The sequence below is a fragment of the Papio anubis genome, chromosome 16 (assembly GCF_008728515.1).
Source record: "Papio anubis isolate 15944 chromosome 16, Panubis1.0, whole genome shotgun sequence".
Taxonomy (NCBI): Eukaryota; Metazoa; Chordata; class Mammalia; order Primates; family Cercopithecidae; genus Papio; species Papio anubis.
This window is the reverse complement of record NC_044991.1, coordinates 52,518,484-52,541,797: the sequence shown is the minus strand read 5'-3', so window position 1 is coordinate 52,541,797 and position 23,314 is coordinate 52,518,484. Positions and strand designations below refer to the sequence as shown.

Here is a 23,314-nt window from a genome sequence, read left to right as displayed (position 1 = left end):
ATTTCAACAGACTTCCTCCTCAGCCAGGGCTTTCAAGATATAACCTGAAAGACTGATTCAGACCACGAAGGGAAGTGGGGGTCAGACATGCCTTATACCTCTCTGGCATTAACATCAACACAGATTTTAAGTCTGATAAGAAACATTTTACAGCCTGTTCTCTCTCAAACCTGCTAGCTAAAAGCTTCATCTGCATGATAAAACTTTGGTCTCTACAACCTCTTGCAACCCAAACATTCCTTTCTGTTGATCCCAGGTCTTTAGACAAACTCAACCAATTGTCAACCAGAAAATGTTTAGATTTACCTGTAGCCTGGAGGCCCATGCTTTGAGTTATCCCACCTTTCTGAACTTTCTGGTTCTACAAATCACTGCACCCCGCCTCATTTTCTTATTTAATTTGACCTTTTGACTTGAACTGAAAAAAAGGAAATTTTACCGCATCTTACACTATTATATACTGAGTTCACTTCTTAGTCTCCTGTCAATGTCTTGGCTTCACAGTCTCAAGATGTCTATTCACATAAAATACAATATAATCCTGTATCCTAAAATGGAAGACCATGATTGTGATGCATTTTAAGGCCAGTTGTACAAGAAGAGCAACATTGTATTTGGTTACTTTAAGATGCTTTGCGGCCGGGCGCGGTGGCTCAAGCCTGTAATCCCAGCACTTTGGGAGGCTGGACAGGCTGGATCAATGGCTCAGGAGATCGAGACCATCCTGGCTGACACGGTGAAACCCTGTCTCTACTAAAAAATACAAAAACTTAGCCGGGCGAGGTGGCGGGCGCCTGTGGTCCCAGCTACTCGGGAGGCTGAGGCAGGAGAATGGCGTAAACCCAGGAGGTGGAGCTTGCAGTGAGCTGAGATCCGGCCACTGCACTCCAGCCTGGGCGACAGAGCGAGACTCCGTCTCAAAAAAAAAAAAGATGCTTTGCAAGTATCCTCTTTTCCTTATCCAGGCAGAGTTTTTTTTAAAACATTCTAACCTTTATAGATTAACCAAGAATTTTGAGAAATTTACTGTAAGAATAAAATTTGAGTTGAGGGGATGTAAAGTTTTTACATTTGTCTTTGTTGATATTAAGCAAGTTAAACAAATTGTAAAGGAGATCTAATGGATCAATGAAGTATAAATTAGAATTTATAAGTTGTGTTCTGTTTTTCAGCTCACTTTGCCCTGTCATTTTTGGTCATGAAGTAAGTATTTTACTTCGTCTTTACTCAAAAAGTATACAGAGTTAGCAAAAATAACATATAAAGACTTTCCAGAAAATAGCAAAAATCTATTGGCCAGTTATTTATATTTTAACATGAATCTTTATTTGTAAACTAATAATATGGGAGGCAAGCAAACTATAGCTCCTTTATTTTTATTTTTTTATTTTTTGAGACAGGGTTTCGCTTTGTGACCCAGGCTAGAGTGTGATGGCGCAGTCGTAGCTCACTGCAGCCTCGAGCTTTGGGGCTCAGGTCATCCTCCTGACCTCAGCCTCCTTAGTAGCTGGGACTACAGGCGTCCTCCACCATGTGCAGCTACTTTTTTTGTATTTTTTGTAGAGATGGGGTTTCGCCATGTTGCCCAGGCTGGTCTCTTAAGTCCTGGCCTCAAATGATCCACCCAATTTAGCCTCCAAAGTACTGGGATTATAGATGTCAGCCGTATAGCTCCTTTTAAGAAAAAACTTTTACCAACTAGAGTAAATATAAATGGACTTTTATTTTATTTATTTATTTATTTTGAGACGGAGTCTTGCTCTGTTGCCCAGGCTGGAGTGCAGTGGTGCGATCTCGGCTCACTGCAACCTCCATCTCCCAAGTTCAAACAGTTCTCCCACCTCAGCCTGCCGAGTAGCTGAGACTACAGGCACGTGCCACCACACCCAGCTACTTTTGGTAAGAAATGGGCTTTTAAAGTGACTAGACACTGCCAGTATTAAAGCAGAAAAAAAAATATTTCTCGTTTTTGTGGAATGGATTTATGCCTTGCAAGGTAGGTCTTAGTAATTTCTAAGATACCTCTCTGATTTTGTATGCTTTCAAGTTTTTACTTTTTAATCATTTACATGATAGAAGTTTGTTTTTAGACTTCCTTTTCTTAGAAAAAAATGAACATTCAATCAGACTTTTAAAGCAATCCCCAAACAAATCAATGTTATAGAAGGAGGGGAGTACCTTCTTTACTAGTCATCTTTATGTTTTCCTTACTTTTGTTTTTTGTTCTTTTTTTCGCACTTGAGCTTGTTAAAGCAGGTTTGGCATTAGCACTCTTTGGAGGAAGCCAGAAATTTGCAGATGACAAAAACAGAATTCCAATTCGAGGAGACCCACACATCCTTGTTGTTGGAGATCCAGGCCTAGGAAAAAGTCAGATGCTACAGGTAGAAAATCAGTCATTTAGTGTTTGTTCTTTTGCTTGTAAAATGCATTAATAATTCACAAGTGAATTTTCTCAAAGCGTGTACTGTGTGTGTTCCAGAGGACATGGTTAGGTGGCATAAGTGAATTGGAGTTTGTGTGAGTAATATGTAACTTATATCTGACCATATTTTTGAATTGAGCCAGTTTCCTGTTACATAGGCTGTACAAACATCCTGGTCTGTTGAGACATCAACTATTAGGAAATATTAACCATTTCTCTAACCATTGTTTTGCTAGTCTTTGTCGTTGTTATGTGACCTCACCTATGAACAGAATAGTTCAAGGGAGTTAAAACAGGGTCACCTATTCTCCCTCGTACAAGTACATAAACACTGTATTGGGCTTTAAGAACAGTCTGCTAAGGCAACTTTTTTTTTTTTTTTTTTTTGAGACAGAGTCATACTCTGTTGCCCAGGCTGGAGTGCAGTGGTGTGATCTGGGCTCACGGCAACCTCCGCCTCCCACTTTCAAGCAATCCCTGTGCCACAGCCTCCTGAGTAGCTGGGATTATAGGTGTGCACCACCACGCCCAGCTAATTTTTGTATTTTCAGAAGAGACGGGGTTTTGCTTTGTTGGCCAGGCTGGTCTTGAACTCCTGGCCTCAAGTGATCCACCCACCTCAACCTCCCAAAGTGCTGGGATTATAGGTGTGAGCCACCACGCCCAGCCCAAAGCAAGGCAACTGCTGTGACCAGTCATTTGTAGATCCCCAAGAAGATTCTGCCTCTGCCAGTCAGAGCCTAGTGGTTTTCCTTTGCTGGGTTTTATGATGGCTCTAGAAGGTGCTGCTTATTGGTATGCTTGTAGTTTCCTTAAAGTGACGCCCAGTAAGCCAGCTGTAATGTGCTTTCTACTTTTATTTTTTTGAGACAAGGGCTTCCTCTTTTGCCCAGACTGAAGTGCAATGGTGTAGTTTTGCTTACCGCAGCCTCCACCTTGGGCTTAGGCAATCCTTCCAACTCAGCCTCTCAAGTAGCTGGGACTACAGGCATGTGCCACCATGCCTGGCTAATGCTTTTTTTGTAGAGATGGGGTTTTGCCATGTTGCCCAGGCTGGTCTCGAACTCCTGGGCTCAAGCAGATCCGCCTGCCTCAGCCTTCCAAAGTGCTGGGATTACAGGTGTGAGCCACTGCGCTCAGCCAGTGTACTTTCTAAAAATGCCTGTGACCCCCTTCTTCACTCGATGTGGAAAATTGACCAGGGCTTCTCTGGCCCTTTTGTAAGTTGTAGTAGTGTGTCTCCTAAATCTTTGTCCAAGGATTGGGACCTGGCTGTACATCTTAATTACCTTTGGAGCTCTTTGAAAATACCATAGCCCACTGCAAGCCAATTGAGTTCAGAATTTCCATGTTAGAGTCCTAGTGTCTATATGTGTACAACAGTCCACAGATGATTCTAATATGCAGCCAGGCTTGCGAACTGCTTTGATCTTGTCATTACACTATAAACCCACTGTCCTTCATATCTGAGTTATCCTTTATTGCCTGTGGTTGAGTGTTAAACCAGTCATTTTAATTCCTACTATGACATTTCATCTATGTTTGGTTCCTTTTGGCCAGCTGGGGCTACTTTTTAAAAAATAAATTCTGCTCTGAGACCTCGCTACAATGTAGCCTGACAACAGAGGCTCAGGGTACCCCTTATAGGTGAAACAAAGCTCATAATGAACAAGAATCTGGGTGCAGTGGCTTACGCCTGTAATCCTAACACTTTGGGAGGCCGAGTCGGAAGGATTACTCGAGGCCTGGAGTTCAAGACCAGCCTGGGCAACAAAGTGAGACCCTATCTCTACAAAAAATAAAATAATTAGCTGGGCATGGTAGCGCACACCTGTAGTCCCTGCTCCTCCGGAGGCTGCAGCAGGAGGATTGCTTGAGCCTAGGAGTTGGAGAATGCCGGGAGCCATGGTTGTGCAACTGCACCCCAGCCTGGGCAATAGAGCAAGACCTTGTCTTAAAAAAAAAAAGGGGGGGGGGGGGTGGATCACAAGGTCAGGAGTTCGAGACCAGCCTGACCAACATGGTGAAATCCCGTCTCTACTAAAAACACAAAAACTAGCTGGGCGTGGTGGCGGGCGCCTGTAATCCCAGCTCCTCAGGAGGCTGAGGCAGGAGAATCACTTGAACCCGAGAGGTGGAGGTTGCAGTGAGCCCAGACTGTGCCACTGTACTCCAGCCTGGGAAACAGAGCAAGACTCCGTCTCAAAAAAAAAAAAAAGAAAAGGAAAGAAAACAGTATATTTAGAATATGTCGGAAAAGATGCATGTGGGGATCTGAATTGTTACAACTTTTTTTTCTGTCTTTTGTGGTGGTGTACACGTGTGTGTGTGTAACTTTGGAATTAGTGAATTATAGGTGGGAGCCTGCTTTAACCCCTGGAGTGTCTTATCTGTACACATCTCATAATTTATACATATTGCTTGCAGTATATAAAACTTCCTTTTTTTGCTTTTTTTTTTTTTTTTTCCAATGTTTCTTGGCAGATAGTTGTTCCAAAATATATGTAGTGGTATTGAAAGTGTTAATACCAAGAAGTTACACTGGCAGTTTTCCTTGTTTTTCAGACCTGGAATAATGCTTTTGGCTCCATTTAAAAATAGAATCTGTAATATTAGTGGAAATTAAACATTCTGAATAGCATAGAGTATGACATCTAAGCCACACTAAGCCAGGGTTTTTAAAAACGAGACTAACAGGCTGGGAGCAGTGGCTCATGCCTGTAATCCCAACACTTTGGGAGGCTGAGGCAGGAGGACCAAGCTGGACAATATAGTGAGATCCCGTCTCTAAAAACAATTAAAAAAAATTAGGTGTGATGGCATGTGCCTATAGTCCCAGCTACTCAGGAGGCTGAAGTGGGAGAATTACTTGAGCCTAGAAGTTTTAGACCAGCCTGGGCGACGTAGTGAGACCTTATTTCTACAAAAAATTAATTAGTCAGTCATGGTGGCATGCTCCTGTAGTCCCAGCTACTAGGGAAGTTGAGGCAGGACAATCACTTGAGCCCCGGAGTTCAAGGTTGCTGTGAGCTAGGATTGTGCCACTGCACTCCAGCCTGGACAACAGAGTAAGACCCTGTCTCAGAAATAATAAATAAATAAATAAATAAATAAATAAATATAACAAAACAAAATAAAAATTAGGCTAACACCAACCGTTGTGAACCATTTACTTTGTATTTTTAATTGTGTTTTCTTCTGACTACCTAGTAAATCATCATACTCTGTGTGTTATAAGGTTTCTCAGAAAGACTATGTAAGTAACAAAAATAATGGTAATTACTATTTATTGAGCCAGCAGCATAAGATAACAGTGGGTGTTTGAGATGTGAATACTATCTCAGCTTTCTGCAACCTCTGCCTTCCAGGTTCAAGCCGTTCAAGCCTTATGTGCCAGGTACCAAATCAAGTGCCTTGCATACATGATTTCATTTATTGTTCAGGGCAATGCTGTGATAAAACATAAGGAAGCTGAGACTCAGAGAGGTCTGAGAGCCACACAGCTGGTGCATGGTGGAGCCACGATTTAAACACATCTGCCTGACTGCAGAGAGCTATGCTTTTAACTCTTGTGCTGTTTACTTTTCTGGCCTGTTATAGCATGTTTGCTCAGAAGGTGAGCATGTATTAAGCCATTTTATTACCTGATGTTTAAAGAAGCATTGGAACCTTCAAAATTAAAATTGGTACTCATGTTTTTGCTTTTTGAACTAGAAAATGAAGGATAAATTAGAATTGTGTTGAGTATTTATATGACCACAGACTTCAGAATCTGACTGCCTGGGTTTGATTGAATCCTGACTTTCCACTTTCATAGCTGTGTAGTTCCTCATTCACTCTTTGTTGGCCTTGGTTTTGACATCAGTAAATCAGGATATAATAATACCTTCCTCTGATGGTGATGGTGCACCTTGTACAGTAAAGCTCTTAAAAGAATACCTAGCATGTACCTAACGTTTGTGAGCACCTGCTGTTAGCTATTACTTCCCTTTTACTTTGGATGATTCCCTTAAACTTTTTGTTTCCTTAGGCAGCATGCAATGTTGCTCCACGTGGCGTGTATGTTTGTGGTAACACCACGACCACCTCTGGTCTGACGGTAACTCTTTCAAAAGATAGTTCCTCTGGAGATTTTGCTTTGGAAGCTGGTGCCCTGGTACTTGGTGATCAAGGTGAGAAACCAAAGGGAATAACTAGTGATTCTGGTACTTCTTAAAAAGCCTTTTCCTTTCCAGTTAATTTCTTTACATTCTGTTTAAGAGACATTTAGATAGCACAGTCCTAACCAGTAAGTTGACACTGTCACAAATAATCATTGGAAATGCAGTATCATCATTTTTATACTACAGAATTGAAACTGTACTTAATGTCATTCATTTTCAGAATCTTATAGCAGATACAAGTATATGTAAAAATCAAATAAATATGTATAGTTCCCTACCCATCCCATTTCATACTGCTTGTCACGTTTGTGATCTTTTTTTCTAAAGCCTGTTTTGAAGCTTTATAGTAAGCTCCCTGTAGGATGGGATTTGGATGTCTTGTTGACTGCCATGTTCCCATTGCCTAGTACATAGGGGCATAGTAAATACTTGTTGAATGCATTACTATTATTTAGCTCTAAATAGTTTAAAAATCTTGGCACTGACAAAAAGGTGGATGTCATCCCTGGCTCACAGAGGACTTGCAGTAAGAGATTAGAGCTGTTAGCGGCCAGGCGCAGTGGCTCACGCCTGTAATCCCAGCACTTTGGGAGGCCAAGGCGGGCGGATCACGAGGTCAGGAGATTGAGACCATCCTGGCTAACACGGTGAAACCCCGTCTCTACTAAAAATACAAAAAAATTAGCCGGGCGTGGTGGCGGGCGCCTGTAGTCCCAGCTACTCGGGAGGTTGAGGCAGGAGAATGGCATGAACCCAGGAGGCGAAGCTTGCAGTGAGCCGAGATCGGGCCGCTGCAGTCTAACCTGGGAGACAGAGCGAGACTCGTCTCAAAAAAAAAAAAAAAAAAAAAAAAAAAGATTAAGAGCTGTTACTTTAGATGTTTTGTTCTTTTATGAGACAGAGTCTCGCTCTGTCACCCAGGTTACAGGCTGGAGTGCAATGGTGCAATCTCAGCTTTCTGCAACCTCTGCCTTCCAGGTTCAAGCCATTCTAGTGCCTCAGCCTCCTGAGTAGCTGGGATTACAGGTGTGCATGACGACATCCAGCTAATTTTTGTATTTTTAGTAGAGACTGGGTTTCACCATGCCAGGCTGGTCTTGAACTCCTGGCCCTCAAGTGATCTCACCTCACTCACCCAAAGTGCTGAGATTACAGCTACAGGCATGTTTCAATCACATTCAATGACTTTAGAATGAATAGTTTTGCCGTATTGTAAACCAACTCATTGTTTTTTTTGAGGATTTGAGTGATAGGTAATAAGAAATCCAGGCATAGGGCCCAGCAAGAAGAACCCTCTACACTGGGCTTTGCCACGTAGGTTTCTCTTTGTGATGCCTTCACCTCACTGGAAAAACATGTTCCTGTCAGGCAGTGCCCAGATTCCAGTCAAGTTAAGGTTGTTCACTCCTGGTTTTCCAGTGACTTCCACTTTTCTGAACCCAGGACCTAGTAGCCACATTTGACACAGTTAATCACTCCCTCCTACTTGAGACCCTTAACTCTCGTTGGTTTCCAGGCCACTTTACTTCATTCTTTACTTCTTTCGCAGTCTTTACTGGTTCTTCATCTCCACACCCTCTTACTTGTTGTTAACTTAGGTGTAGTTCTTGGACCTTTTGTCTTCTAGATCTGCATTTACCTTCTTGGTGATCTTGTATTGTTTCATTGGCTTTACCTACCTATCTGTGAAAAATTCTAAATTTATAACCTCTTTTCCCTTAAATATCAGGCATATACTTCTTATTGTCTACACAGTATCTCCACAGATTTCTCAAACTTAACATGTCTAAAATTAAAATCCTGATTTCGCCTTTCAAATCTATTTTCACAGTCTTCCTCATCTCAGTAAATGACAACTCTCTCATTCTAATTGCTCAAATCAGAGAACATGGAGCCATCCTTGACTTTTTCTCATACCCCATATTAATCTGTCAGCAAATCTTGTTGACTCTACCGTCAAAATATATCCACTATCTAACCACTTCTTCATTACCCTGGTCCATGGCACCATCATGTCTCACGTGGATTATTACTGTAATCTCCTAATTGGCATACCTGCAACCACCCTTACCCCTTCCTGTTATTTTTAATACAGTAATCTCATTAAAAATTAGATTATGTTACTCTTTTGCTCACAACCCTCCAGTAACTGCCCATCTCGCTCAGAGTGAAAGCCAAAGTCTTGAGAGTGGTCCAGGGCCATTCATGTTCTGGCGTTTCACCTCTTTTGCCTCCTTATCTGCTGCTTCCCATGTTTCGTCTTCTCTAGCTCCACTGGCGGCTCTACCTTGGACACCACCAGCACACCAGGCAGGTCACATTTCCTCATAAGGGCCTTTGTACTTGCTGTTCCGTTTGCCTGGAATGTTCTTACCCCAGATAGAGCTGCAAAGGCTTGTTTTCTTTCCCCCTTCATGTTTTGCTCAACTGTCCTGATCCCAGTGAGGCCTTCCCTAAATACTGTATTTTAACTTATAACATCTCCTGCCCTGCTGCCACCTTAGCAGACCTTATTTTCCTTACCCTAATCTACTTTTTCCTTCCATAGCACTTTTTACCTTCTATATTATTTACTTTTTTATTGCCTACCCCCCGTATTGGCTGAGTAGAACGTAAGCTTCACAGGAGCAGGGAATTTTGTCTTTTCACTGCCATATCCGGCATGCCTAGAACATAGTACTTTTATAGAAGGCATTCAGTTTATTGAATTTATACGTTTATTGCATTTATATCCAGTAAATATTTGCTGAATAAATAAATACCAAAAACATGTATCTGGTTATTATATAGCTTATCAGAAGTGAGAATATCTTTGCTAAGTACCAGGTAAAATATGGTAATAAAAAGATGATACTCATAAAACCATGCAACTTTTCATTAACTAGAAGTAGAAGGTGATTTGGAGGTTTTTAAAAAAAATTTTAATGCCAGTACTTTGGGAGGCCAAGGCGGGCGGAGCACTTGAGACCATGAGTTTGAGACCAGCCTGGCCAACATGGCAAAATCCCATCTCTACTAAAAATACAAAAATTAGCTGGGTGAAGTGGTACATGCCTATAATCCCTGCTGCTCAGGTGGCTGAGGCACAAGAATCGCTTGAACCAAGGACATGGAGGTTGCAGTGAGACATGATGGTGCCACTGTACTCCAGCCTTGGTAACAGAACGAAACTCTGTCTCTCAAAAGAAAAAAAAAAGTTCAAAGTTTATGTTTTATGCTTTAAAACAAGGGGTCAGTAAACTTTGGTCTATAGGTCAAACCAGCCAGCGGCCTGTTTTAGTACAGTCCACAAGCTAAAACTGGCTTTTATATTTTTAAAAGATTGTAAAGTACAAACAAACAAACAAAAGCCCAAGAATATGTAAGATTGTGCATGGCCTGTGAAACTTAAAATATATACTTCTGCATCTTTGCAGAAAAGGCTTGCCAGCTCCTGCTTTCCACTTTGAACAGTGACAGCCAGAGTAGGGAGTAGCTTGACTTTGTTCCTACCCCATCCCTATCTCTGAGAAACTGTATTAGCAATCTTGATAATTTCCAGTAATACCGTGAATCCAGAGAGGTATAGGCAGACAGAGCAATAGACAGCCCAGGGAAAGGTGGAGATAAAGCCTATGAGTATACCACTGCTAGGATCTTAGCACAGGCAGGGAAGGCTCACTATGTCCCAGAGCTCCACATTGAACAGCAGGAACAGGCTAATGCACTGGGATCCCCTGCCATGAATATGGGACACATTCCCAACAGAGGGGGGTAAACCCTCAGAAGAGAGATCAGCAAGAAAAGTGGCACAAAGTTCAACAAAGCCCCCCCTTGCTTCCCCCTCCTAAATCATTTAGGTTACCAAAAAGTGCAAACTGTAGCTGGAAAGGAAAAAATGGGACGAAATTACATTGGGAAAAGAGTATTGACAAGAATTCATGTATACTGTGTTGGAAAAAATAGGTTTGGACAGAGCAGCCATTGTTATACATGAGCAAGATAAAGAGACAGCATAGCAGCTATGAAGAAATAATGTAGGAAGAAAGAAAGACATTTAATATGCCTAATAAAAGACCTCACTCTAGACAAAATTATAATCTAAGGAACAAATGAAAATTTCCCGTGTTTCATGTTTGATAAGAACATAAATTTAATGAAATAGCTCGAAACAAAAAGATAAGGATGTGAGAGACAAATTGATGACTAACAATGTTATTAAACTAATATGTAAAATTGACACTGCTGAATGAGAAATTATAAAGAGGAGAGGCTTGAGATAATCACAGTGAATGCAAAAGAACAAAGCTTAATGCAATTAGAGGGGAAGTAACAGAGAGAACAAGGAAATTCAACATAATTGGTTCTGTGAAGTAGAAAACCCAAACATGAAACCAGAAATGGATTCAAGGATAGAATAAAATCTGTTGAAATAAACTAAAGGCACTGAATGTACCAAGAATGTCATGTCTATTGCACAAGTTATTGGGGACTCTCTAACATTATCTTGTATTATTTGTCTTCCCTGCTCCCCATACCAGTTAGGTTAGCAGCTGGGGGTCAAAAAGACTAATCAGCAGTTATTTTCCATATACTCCTCTGTGCTAGCAAGGCTTACTTGGGTGTAGAGTAGATACGGAGGGGTTTAACCACAGCAAAGCCCTTCAGATGTGACCCCCAGATACTAACCTAACTGGTATGGGGAGAAAGGAAGACAAATATTACAAGGTAATGTTAGAGAATCTCCAATAACTTAATGCAATAGACATGACATTCCTGGTACATACAGTGCCTTTAGTTAGTGGTGGTGCATTGTATTATGTTTAAAGAGGTTAAGTGATTTCCCTATAAGTGCATAGAAGTGTATAGACAATACCTGGTATAGGTTTTGAAATATACTTATTAAACATAATAAACTTATATGTGTTTTGAAGTATACTTAATAAAGTGTGTGTGTGTGTAAAATCTCACCCGTTTGAATTTAAGTACTTAAACGTTTTGAGGGTTACTCTTACCTCCTCTTCATTTTTGTAATCCTCACAACACAGTGCCTTGCGTATGAAAAATGCTAAAGGAATAACTATTACAGAAAACTTAGTTAAATAAGACAAATGTGTTACTTGTGGTGAAACAAACAGTAATTCTCCATTGTATGACATTTTATAATTTTAACTGCTGAAACCAATGGCAATAATTATTGTCAAACAATTTCTATCCTATAAAATTTGGAACTCAACCAAAGAAAAAATGTTTTTGTCTGCATTATTCTCCTTTGATTGTAGGTATTTGTGGAATCGATGAATTTGATAAGATGGGGAATCAACATCAAGCCTTGTTGGAAGCCATGGAGCAGCAAAGTATTAGTCTGGCTAAGGCTGGTGTGGTTTGTAGCCTTCCTGCAAGAACTTCCATTATTGCTGCTGCAAATCCAGTTGGAGGACATTACAATAAAGCCAAAACAGTTTCTGAGAATTTAAAGTAAGTCTCTTCAAATATTTAGACCTTTAATATATTGAATCACTCTAATTCAATAAGAAAAAGAAATAGTTCACAGAACTATATGGGAAATACATGGATAGTTCACAGTAGTTACAGATGTCCAATAAATGCACAAAAATGTGCTTAAACATTGCAAAGTAAAACAATGAAGTACCAGTGAGATCCACCAGATTGGCAAACTTTTTGAGGCAGTCTCCTCTGCGTTCAGGCTAGGTGCAGTGGCGGATCTCCAGCTCACTGCAAGCTCGCCTCCCGGGTTGGCGCCATTCTCCTGCCTCAGCCTCACATAGCTGGGACTATAGGCGCCCGCCTGCGCCAGCTAGTTTTGTATTTTTAGTAGAGATGAAGGGTTTCCCGTGTTAGTCAGGATGGTCACCGATCTCACACTGACCCTACCGTGATCCGCCCGGTCTCGGCCTCCCAAAGTGCTGGGATTGAGCTTGAGCCACGGCGCTTGACCCGGCAAACATTTTAAATAATCATTATTGTAAAAGTAGTGTGATGGTTTCTCTATGGCACAGGCGGAGTGGCTCATACATCCTAACACTGAGGGAGCTGTAAACTTTAATGTGAAGTACCAGTGAGATCCACCGGATTGGCAAACATTTTAAATATTAATCATTACTGGCAAAGTAGTGTGGAAATGGTTTCTCACTGGCTGGGCTGGTGACTCACGCCTGTAATTCCAGCACTTTGGGAGGCTGAGGCGGTTGGATCACCTGAAGTCAGGAGTTTGAGACCAGCCTGGCCAACATGGCAAAAACCCGTCTCTAGTAAAAATACAAAAATTAGCCAGTCATGATGGCAGCCGCCTGTAATCTCAGCTACTTGGGAGGCTGAGGCAGAATTGCTTGAACCCGGGAGGTGGAGGTTGCAGTGAGCTGAGATTGTGCTACCACACTCCAGCCTGGGTGACAAGAGTGAGACTCCATGTCAAAGAAAAAAAAAGAAATTGTTTCTCACATACACAATTTATTATTTTGAAGGACCCCTTGGTATGTTAATCACAATTCTAAATGCATATTCTGTTTGTTATAGCCACTCTACTTTTAGGACTACTGTTCACAGAAATAGTCATACAAGTGCACAATGATAGGTTTATAGCATGGTATTGCAGCATTATTGCTGCCAAAAATTGGAAACACCTTAAAACTATAGTAAGACTGTAGTGATTATGAGAACAAAAATGGCTTTGTATGTACTAATGGGGGAACATGTCTGTGCTGTACTATTAAGTGAGAAGAGCACATTAACATACTTGAATATGTGGTGTGATCCCGCTTTTTTCAAAAACAATGTTTATATCTGTGTTTTCTCTTCTAATTCATTCTGTACCCCTTGGACAAAATGTGTGGAAAAGGAAAAATAAGTGATACAAAAGTGAGAAAAAGACAAAAGAGTGCCTCCTAAAAAATTAGAGCCTTAAGCCTAGTGGGAGTGGAGTTAATTTCCTGTTGTTTAATAATATATCAATATAGAAACAGTGTTTGATACATAGTGAAATACACAATTTGTACTTGGAGATTTAGGGTATTTACCACCACCACCAAAAAAGTCGACCTACTAGTAGTTTTTCTTTAGTAAAATGACAAAGTGCTGTATTAGAAAAATCAGAAAGATCTATTGAACAAAAATCCAGGGGACTTAGATTTTGTTTTTTAATGGTATCATGAACAAAATACTGAACTAGCTAACCTCTGATATGTCATGTAGCAGTATTGCTAATTAGTGATAATAGGACATAAAGAAGAATTCAGTGGGTTTGGTGGTGTGAGAAAGGGCCATGTCCTCAATCTACCCAGGGTAGATACATGTAATTCTTGTGCCCATGTTGCAGTGGGTGGATACATCAAATCCAGGAAGCTATTTGCTTATTTCTTTAACCTAAATCTTGGTTTTTCAAGTTCTGCATGGAACTTGAGTAGTAAACAAGTGAGTAAACAATTTTCTTGTTTTTCCTTTTGATTCCAATCATTGTTTCTTCTTTCTTTCATGCTTCGTAGAATGGGGAGTGCACTACTATCCAGATTTGATTTGGTCTTTATCCTGTTAGATACTCCAAATGAGCATCATGATCACTTACTCTCTGAACATGTGATTGCAATAAGAGCTGGAAAGCAGAGAACCATTAGCAGTGTCACAGTAGCTCGTACGAATAGTCAAGATTCAAATACTTCGGTACTTGAAGTAGTTTCTGAGAAACCATTATCAGAAAGACTAAAGGTATAAATGTTTCTTCTCCTTATTCAGTTTGGTTCTGTTTGAAAGTCAAAGTTCAGTGTGTGGCTTATTGTAGAGCAGGATATAAACTTTTTTAATCAGAACTTTTTAATATTTCAATACTAGAGTTTATGTAAACTTCATTTGAAATAATCTAAGTCAGCCTGGCGCAGTGGCTCATACCTGTAATCCCAGCACTGTGGGAGGCCGAGGCAGGCAGATCACGAGGTCAAGAGATCAAGACCATCCTGGCCAACATGATGAAACCCTGTCTCTACTAAAAATACAAAAATCAGCTGGGTGTAGTGGCGTGTGCCTGTAATCCCAGCTACTCAGGAGGCTGAGGCAGGAGAATTGCTTGAACCTGGTAGGCAGAGGTTGCAGTGAGCTGAGATCACACCACTGTACTCCAGCCTCAGTGACAGAGAGAGACTCCGTCTCAAAAAAAAAAAAAAAAAAAAGGAATCTAAGTCAGCTAAAGTGTTTGGTTGATTTGGAGAGTCTTTTAGAATTGTGTATTTGTCTAAACAAGTTACTTATGTATTTTGAGACATAGTCTTACTCTGTCGCCCAGGCTGGAGTGCAGTGGTGTGATCTCGGCTCACTGCAATGTCCATCTCCCGGGTTCAAGAGATTCTCCTGCCTCAGTCTCCCAAGTAGCTGGGACTGCAGGCGCGTGCCACTACACCCGGCTAATTTTTGTATTTTTAGTAGAGATGGGGTTTTGCTGTGTTGGCCAGGCTGGTCTTGAACTCCTGACCTCAGGTGATGTGTCTTCCTTGGCCTCCCAAAGTGCAGGGACTACAGGCGTGAGCCACTGCACCTGGCCTAAACAAGTTATTTTAGCAGAAAGATTTTATTTGCCACTTATCTTTGTTATCTTGGGCCTTTTAATCATGCTTCAGGTGGTTCCTGGAGAAACAATAGATCCCATTCCCCACCAGCTATTGAGAAAGTACATTGGCTATGCTCGACAGTATGTGTACCCAAGGCTATCCAAAGAAGCTGCTCAAGTTCTTCAAGATTTTTACCTTGAGCTCCGGAAACAGAGCCAGAGGTTAAATAGCTCACCAATCACTACCAGGCAGCTGGAATCTTTGATTCGTCTGACAGAGGTTTGTTTTTTTTTATAGTCATGCTTTTTTGGCTTAAAGGGGAAGGGTGTGCCTTGACTTCTCTTTTGAAGTATTGTCTGCATAACTGACTCCGTTTTTCTTTCTATTGAGAGACGTTAGAAATGGATGGATGAAAGTTTTTAAAAAGATTTTGTCATGTCTGTAACATATCAAAGTATAGCTACTTCTTTCTAGTCATACAATCAATTACTTAGCATGCAACTTTTGTTTTTCTTTGACTGACTCTTAGGAGACTCCTGGAATGTCTGAAAAGTGGTTAGGTTAACTAGGATTCTGAGATCCCAAGTTGAGTATATGGGAACATGGAATGTGTCAGGTATCTTGAGTATTTTATTTTATTACATGACAGGTTCACAAGGATAGTGCCTGTGTTTTTAACAGTAGTAATATCTATTCACAGTTGTGAAATACTAAGAGAACTCCAGCAGTTAAGATTAGCTAGCTTAGAGTTTGGACTTTTAGCTCCTAAAATCTGATTAACTCCTCTTTGTTGTTTTACCATATTGGTTAGTCATGATTTCCTAAAAGTAAAAGGCAAGGGAAAACCAAGTGTATTTTATCATCCAATCTCCTGAAATGAATACTGAGAAAGATACATTAATAAGTAAAAACGAGTTTTATCCTTATTTTAAGTGAGTTGTAATTTCATAGTCAAGGTTTCAGATTTTATTTTATTTTTTTTGCCCTGAGTCAGGGTCTCCCTCTGTCACCTAGGCTGGAGTGCAGTGGCATGATCAAGGCTTATTACAGCCTCTCCTCCCAGACTCAAGCGATCCTCCCACCTCAGCCTCCCAAGTAGCTGGGACTACAGGCATACACCACCGCACCCAGCTAATTTTAAAATTTTTTTGTAGAGACAGGTCCTCACTTTGTTGCCCAGGCTGGTCTCGAGCTCCTGGGCTCAAGTGATCTTTCCACCTTGGCCTCCCAAAGTGCTGGGATCATAGGCATGAGCCACCACCGCCAGCCCAGAGAATTATTTTCATATTTTGACTTCTGATGTTATGACCTTCCTCACGTAAAGGTCAGTTTTTGTGTAAAATTAGTAAATGAAGTAAAGCTTAGACATACTATGGTAAATATATTCATCTTTTGTCATCTGAAGATGGTGTTTTCTTTTAAAGGCACGAGCAAGGCTGGAATTGAGAGAGGAAGCAACCAAAGAAGATGCTGAGGATATAGTGGAAATTATGAAATATAGGTAAGATAAAAATATCAAATAGTTTTAAATGAAATACCAGTTATCTTCCCATCTCAAATTAGGCAATAGGCCAAGGCTGCTTTTATTTAGCCCATTGGGTCACTTATTTTCCTCCTGAACAGAGTATCGTTTCTTAGTTTAAAATATTTCTCACTGTGTAAATAATCTTTAAAATTTTTTTGAATGAGTAATACATTTACATAGTGCTATAATCAGTTCCAAAACCTATTGGAGAGGAGCTAGCTCCTGTGCTATTTACCACCTACTCGCCCTTCACCCAGAAACCCATTGCTTTTCCATAAATAGTCTACCGATTACACTCTTCTGTATCAGTTTTGAATTTTAACAATATATTCAGAGATCTTTTCTTATTAGAGATTCTTTTTTTATAGCTACAGAGTATTCTATAGTGTAGATATACTATATAGTATATTTGATCAGTTCCTTATTGACACATAGATATTTTCCATTCTTGTGCTTTTAAATAATGCTACAGTGAGTAATGTTCTATGTAAGATACTATATACGTGGATAAGTTGTACACCTACATGATAAATTCTCAGAAGTGATATTTCTGGGTTCAACAGTAAATACTATAGGTTTTTGATAAATATTGGTAAATTGTATCCTTTGCATTTTACATCATTTAGTAGATAATGATTCCTAGAAGGTAGAAAAGAAAAATTAATTGAGCATATATGTTTACCTTAGACATAGACTTTTAAAAATCAGAAATATTATTTTAGGTACGTTTTTTATTCCAGCTAAAAAAATTTTTAATAGGTCCATACTTTCATAAGCTTCAAAATTCCAAAGTTCAAAAAGTATAGGTCGGACACAGTGGCTCACACCTGTAATCCCGGCACTTTGGGAGGCTGAGGCAGGTGGATCACCTGAGGTCAGGAGTTCGAGAACAGCCTGGGCAACATGGTGAAACCCCGTCTCTACTAAAAATACAAAAAATTAGCCAGGCATGGTGGTGAGCGCCTGTAATCCCAATTACTTGGGAGGCTGAGGCAGGAGAATTGCTTGAACCTGGAAGGCGGAGGTTGCAGTGAGCTAAGATTGTGCCACTGTACTCGAGCCTGGGTGACTGAGCAAAAAAAAAAAGTATATAGTGGAAAAAGTTTCCTCCTACTCTGCTTATTTAATAGCTATCCCGTTCTTCCTGCTAGCCAGTGGCAATTATTAGCAGTTTTTTGTGTGACTATGTATATATTCTTTTTTCCTCTTTGTAGACAAATGGTAACTATAACAACATACCATATACATACTATACCTTGTTCTTTTCATTTAAAATGCATTTTTAATATCCTCTCATAGCAATGAAAATACATATCTGTTAGGAATCTACTTTTCCAAGACCAAAAAATATATTGAAGATGAAATTATTTATCTTACTTTGTTAAGTAATTTCTGATTCTTCTAAGGTAGATGAATTCTTTTGTCCTAGTAGCTGCTGATTCTGGGGCTTGCGTCGTATCAGAACCAGGTGGTTTTGCCCAGCTATTCCCCTTTGGCTGTGAACAAAAGTGCAGCATAGCTGGAAGAGCAAGGGCTCTGGAGTCCAACCTGGAGCTGCCATGGCAAGTTACACACTGCTTCTCAGTTTCCTCTGCTGTAAAACACACCACAAAGGATTGTGCTCTGAGGTGTCATGCAGTGATGCTCTATAAAGTGATAAATAGGGTTCTGATACATTAGAGGACACTCAATAAACACTGTTTACTATCAATAGCGCAAGTCTTTTTTTTTTTTTTGAGACAGAGTCTGGCTGTCTGGCTCTGTGGCCCAGGCTGGAGTGCATGTTGGCTCACTGCAACCTGCGCCTCCTGGGTTCAAGTGATTCTCCTACCTGAGCCTCCCAAGTATCTGGGACTACAGGTGCATGCCACCACACCTGGTGGATTTTTGTATTTTTAGTAGAGACGGGGTTACACCATGTTGACCAGGATGGTCTCCATCTCCTGGCCTTAAGTGATCTGCCTGCCTGGTCCTCCCAAAGTGCTGGGATTACAGGTGTGAGCCACCACGCCTGGCCTGATAGTGCAAGTTTTGTTGATATTCAGATGAGGCTGAGCAGATCCCCTTTTCTCTGAGTTATACCGTAAACTGAAGGCCTCAAAAACTGGCAGATCTCATCCTAGATAAGAAGTTTCTAAAATTACCCTTTTCAAAGAATTTTTATGTTCTAGTCCTCAATGCCCTCCATCTAAATTGTGCAGTATGTCTTAGCTGCAGATCCTTTTCTTCTTGTCTTTTCCTCATAGGGAGACACTTTACCTAGTTGTCTCTTTGACCCCAGCCTGGTACTGGCCCATCCCTGGAGGCTGCTGTCTTCTCTCTGCTGCCTCTGGAAGTATGCATATGGGTAGAAGGGCACCCATGTCACCTCTTGAAGGTGCAATCATCTGTAGCTTGTTTCCTGCCCTTATAGGAAGTCCATGGAAGAAGAGGAACCTTTCTCCTTAATTCAGTCTCAGTTTGTAAGCAGCAGTGAGGTTCTACTGGCTGTCTTTGAAAGCTTTAAAGATTCTAGAATTGACAGCTCTTAATTTTTTATTGGTGGCACCAAAGTAACTGCCTCATAATAAGAAAAATTAATAATTATTGACTCCCGACCCCTTTCAGCTAATTTCTAACAACTCACCTTCTGTGTCTAAGTATCCTGTTGGTATGGCATCACACAGTGCTTTTTTTTTTTTTTTTTTTTTTAATTTAAGACAGAGTCTCGCTCTGTCATCCAGGCTAGAGAGTACAGTGGCGTGATCTCAGCTTACTGCAACCTCTGCCTCCGGGTTCAATCGATTCTTCTGCCTCGGCCTCCTGAGTAACGGGGATTATAGGCATCTGCCACCATGCCCAGCTAATTTTTTTGTATTTTTAGTAGAGATAGGGTTTTGCCAAGTTGGCCAGGCTAGTCTTGAACTCCTGACCTCAGGTGATCTGCCCACCTTGGCCTCCCAAAATGCTGGGATTACAGGTGGGAGCCACTGCACCTGGCATCACACAGTGCTTGATCCATCAATTTTCTCTTTATGTGATTCAGTACTAGGGTTTGAGGGATCTTGTAGCTGGAAATTTTGCCAGCCTGGCTTTAGTCCCTCTCCAGTTGATCTCAATATATGTTGGAGACCCTCCAGTTGCCATTTAATAAGCAACCAGATAGTCTAGAAATTTACTAGACTTTCTCATATAACTTGCTGCTAGGGGCATGGCATGCTAGCATATGAAGTAAAAAAATGGCCACAAAATCTAGTTGTCTGCCTGACTTCTTGTGGGTATGGCTTTCTGAGAGACCAGACTAGAGACTGACCTAGCAGAGATATTTTTTCCCATTAGGAAAGTAAGTCACAACCCAACCAAAATTTCAGAATTTTTTTTATTTTAACTTTTTTTCCTATAACAAAAACAAAGACTAAAAATAGGTACTTCTTATTTAATGATGAGAAGGTGATTACAGTCTAGGATGTGTGCATCTTGCTTTCGCTGCTTCCTGCACTTGAACACTCCACCTTTGGGAGTGTGGCTGAGATTCCCACTCCTGATTTCCTTTTCCTTTTAATGACCCTCTGGGTCTTCTGGTGCCTGGCTCTCCTGAATATCATGTTTCTACTTTGTAGACTGTTCATCTGTTGAGCAAATTAAGGGGTACACTACCCTGCTCCTTTTCTCTCTTAACCAGAATTAACATTCTCCTTTTGAGGCTTTACCATTGCTCAGTTTCTGCAGGCCTTAGACCACACACATCACCTCAACTGTCTAGTGTCTCTCCACAATAAATTCACTGATCTATGGACACGGTAGATTAGTTCTCCTGAGCATCATGCTTAAGCAGAGTAAATTAGGCTATAATTACCTTTTCAATAAAAATGCTATGTTGCCCATTTGTGGTTGGCTTATACTTGGTATAAGATTTCTCTGCGTGTCTGAATACTCATGTTGGACAGTGTTTGCATGTGCTTTCCTGTCCAAGAGGAACTCTTAAGTGTTGTCTCATGGAACTCTGTATTCGTACTGCTTCCCAGAGTTGCTTTGGTGGTAAATTTGAACAAGTTTCAGATCAGTTTACATCTGGGCCCCTGAAAAAAAGAGGTCTTATTATTAAGTGTAAACAGTACCCACATGACATTACCAGATTGTTTCCCTGAATTGTCTTAGTGTGTTTACTGGCATTCATAAAAATTTTCAGGAAAAAGAAAATAGTTTGATTGGAATTACCTGACACTACTTCCATGGTAGAGATCAAGATCCAGTGAAACACAATGAAATTAGATTATGAATTACCTGTTTGTTATGCTTAACATGCATTCTGTCCTTAGTTCATGAGAGCCAGGGACCTTATCTGACTCATTTACCAGTATATTCCCAGGGCCCAGAATCAAGCCTGCCATAAAGTAGGCCCTCAGTAAATGTCCTGCATTGATGGTAAAATTGACCTTAGTAATCATTCATTCATTCATTAAATCTTCCATTTCAAGGTTTTCATCTCTTCAGCTTTGTTCAATTTTTGCCCTTAATGTGGTTTTAAACCTTTTAAACCTTTTAACTGGGAAGCCGACAGTTGAATAAGAAAGTTCTTAAACTGTGACATAGCTTGTCTGAGTTACCAGAGCACTTAGCTTTATTTTAAAAACTAAATGCTTATATTTAGTAAACAGTTGACATCAGCTTTCTCCTAAAATTGAAAATACACGAGGTAGCAGAAGAGAACAGAGCCACCTTCAAAGGTGAGAGATCACTGTGAGTTTTTTTCTGTTTCAGGAAACTAGCTCAAATATTTTACATAGCTTTTTAAAATCTGAAGCAGTGTAGCAGATTCAAATCTGAGATATGCCACTTACTAATAAAGTGACTTCTGGCGAGTCACTTTAATCTTAGTGTAGATTGGTGCAAAAGTAGTTGCAGTTTTTGCCATAAGAAAAAAAAATTTCAAAAACCACTATTACTCTTGCGCCAACCTAATAAGAATGTTTTTTCATCCATAAAATGGGAATAAAAATAGTTCCTAAATCACAGGATTGCTGGGAGGATTAAGTGGGATAGCCTATGGTAAATAAATATAATTAAGATAAATGTTACTTATTATTATTAACCGAAAACATTTTTAACAACTTTCTTATGAGAAACAAGCATATGGGAGGTTCATCATAAAAGAGATTATGCTGTATTTCAGAGGAAAACACCATCTTGCTGTTTTATCATTTTTAATAGTCTTATTTTGAATGACTCATTCCTATGTAGGCTTTTATGTATAACGTAGGCTTTTAACTACTCAAAGAACAAAAGGAAGCTTTATTGTTTATAACCCATTAAAATCATTCCTGCATGCTCCTTAAGGGGAGGGATTATACCTGTTTTGTTCACCACTATAAGCCTATTGCCCAGCAGGTGACCAGTATGTATTTGACTAATTAATTAATTCCTGGTTAAATAACAGTTTTGCCAGTTATTCTGGCTGTGAAATACAGCTATCCCATTGTTCAAGCAGGGAATCAGCAATAGAGTTGGATTAAACAGGATGGTTAATTGTGTTTCTAACTGGTGTTTTCAGACTTCTAGCTAAAATTCACTATCAAGTACGTATTTCTTTCCTTGGTGATATTGGGAAAATAAGAGGAAGCAGAAGAAATCTGGCAGTAACAGGTGCATCCTTTAATATCTAACCATTATCACTGCAACTCACCATAACCTTTCTAGTTCATTCCTATAGTATTTTAAATACCTTTTATTTAAAATACTGGTGCCGCCAGATGCTGCTCCAGGAGATAGGACGCATTTTTATTCAGTAAAGTCTAAATTTATTATATTTAGAATTTCTTTTCTTCATGAATCAAAAAGAATGTCCCAGGTATTTATATTGTAGTTTATCAATTTTGTGTTTTTATGCATTTCTCTCTTCAAATTTAGAAGTTTCTTAAAAGCAGTAATTGTGTCCAAAATATTTTTATTCCTTATCAATCCTTATCATAGTGAATTTCAAAGTGGCCACTCAATAAACACATGTTGAAATGTTTACTAAGTGAGCCTAGTGGCTACTTCCAAATTTTTCTTCTGTAACCTCAAAGCCCAGGACAACAATTTCTATGGCAGTGCCACATTGGGTAATTTTTTTCTTCCTTTCTTTTTAAGCATGCTAGGAACTTACTCTGATGAATTTGGGAACCTAGATTTTGAGCGATCCCAGCATGGTTCTGGAATGAGCAACAGGTCAACAGCAAAAAGATTTATTTCTGCTCTCAACAACATTGCTGAAAGAACTTATAATAATATATTTCAATTTCATCAACTTCGGCAGATTGCCAAAGAACTAAACATTCAGGTATGTTAAACTAGTTAATCTCTTTTGTAATAATTTCAGGAGGTCCTTATTAATATATAGTAGAACAGAAACAGTTTTTACTTATTTAAAATTCATACCTGCTTCTTCTCAAAGGCTTTTCAGCATCTTGATAGAGGGAAACATTGTAGTAAGACACAGTCTGTATGTTTTTTTGAAAGTTTCTTGTGGATAAGTCATTTTAGTATCTTTTAACCTCAGTTCCCTCATCTGTTAAATGGACATGATTATACCTGCTATTCCTACTTCAAAGTTCTTGTGAAAATCAACATAATAGCACTTCAAACGTGCTATTACACATTATGGAAAATTAACTTCTTAATTTCAAAAGTTAGTTTGATTTTTGTTTTT

General features: G+C 39.9%; 1 protein-coding gene and 1 long non-coding RNA gene across 5 annotated transcripts in view; one reads left to right on the top strand and one right to left on the bottom strand.

Moving 5' to 3' along the window:
• Positions 1 to 23,314, top strand: part of MCM8 (minichromosome maintenance 8 homologous recombination repair factor) — a 44,567-nt gene that overhangs the window by 20,197 nt on the left and 1,056 nt on the right. For 3 of the 4 annotated variants that reach the window (XM_003905050.4, XM_017944996.3, XM_009216527.4), the window contains 8 exons: positions 1,173 to 1,203; positions 2,244 to 2,384; positions 6,456 to 6,597; positions 11,850 to 12,045; positions 14,070 to 14,289; positions 15,192 to 15,401; positions 16,547 to 16,623; positions 22,756 to 22,945. In XM_003905050.4, coding sequence (XP_003905099.2) covers positions 1,173 to 1,203; positions 2,244 to 2,384; positions 6,456 to 6,597; positions 11,850 to 12,045; positions 14,070 to 14,289; positions 15,192 to 15,401; positions 16,547 to 16,623; positions 22,756 to 22,945 — 1,207 coding nt within the window. The remainder of the gene's footprint in view (positions 1 to 1,172; positions 1,204 to 2,243; positions 2,385 to 6,455; positions 6,598 to 11,849; positions 12,046 to 14,069; positions 14,290 to 15,191; positions 15,402 to 16,546; positions 16,624 to 22,755; positions 22,946 to 23,314) is intronic. The other variant, XM_017944995.2, reaches the window with a different exon arrangement.
• Positions 2,273 to 21,573, bottom strand: LOC103888095. Its single transcript, XR_004179026.1, has 3 exons — positions 20,483 to 21,573; positions 18,025 to 18,241; positions 2,273 to 2,360 (listed from the first exon to the last, which is right to left on the bottom strand). It is a non-coding gene; the product is annotated as an uncharacterized LOC103888095 (long non-coding RNA).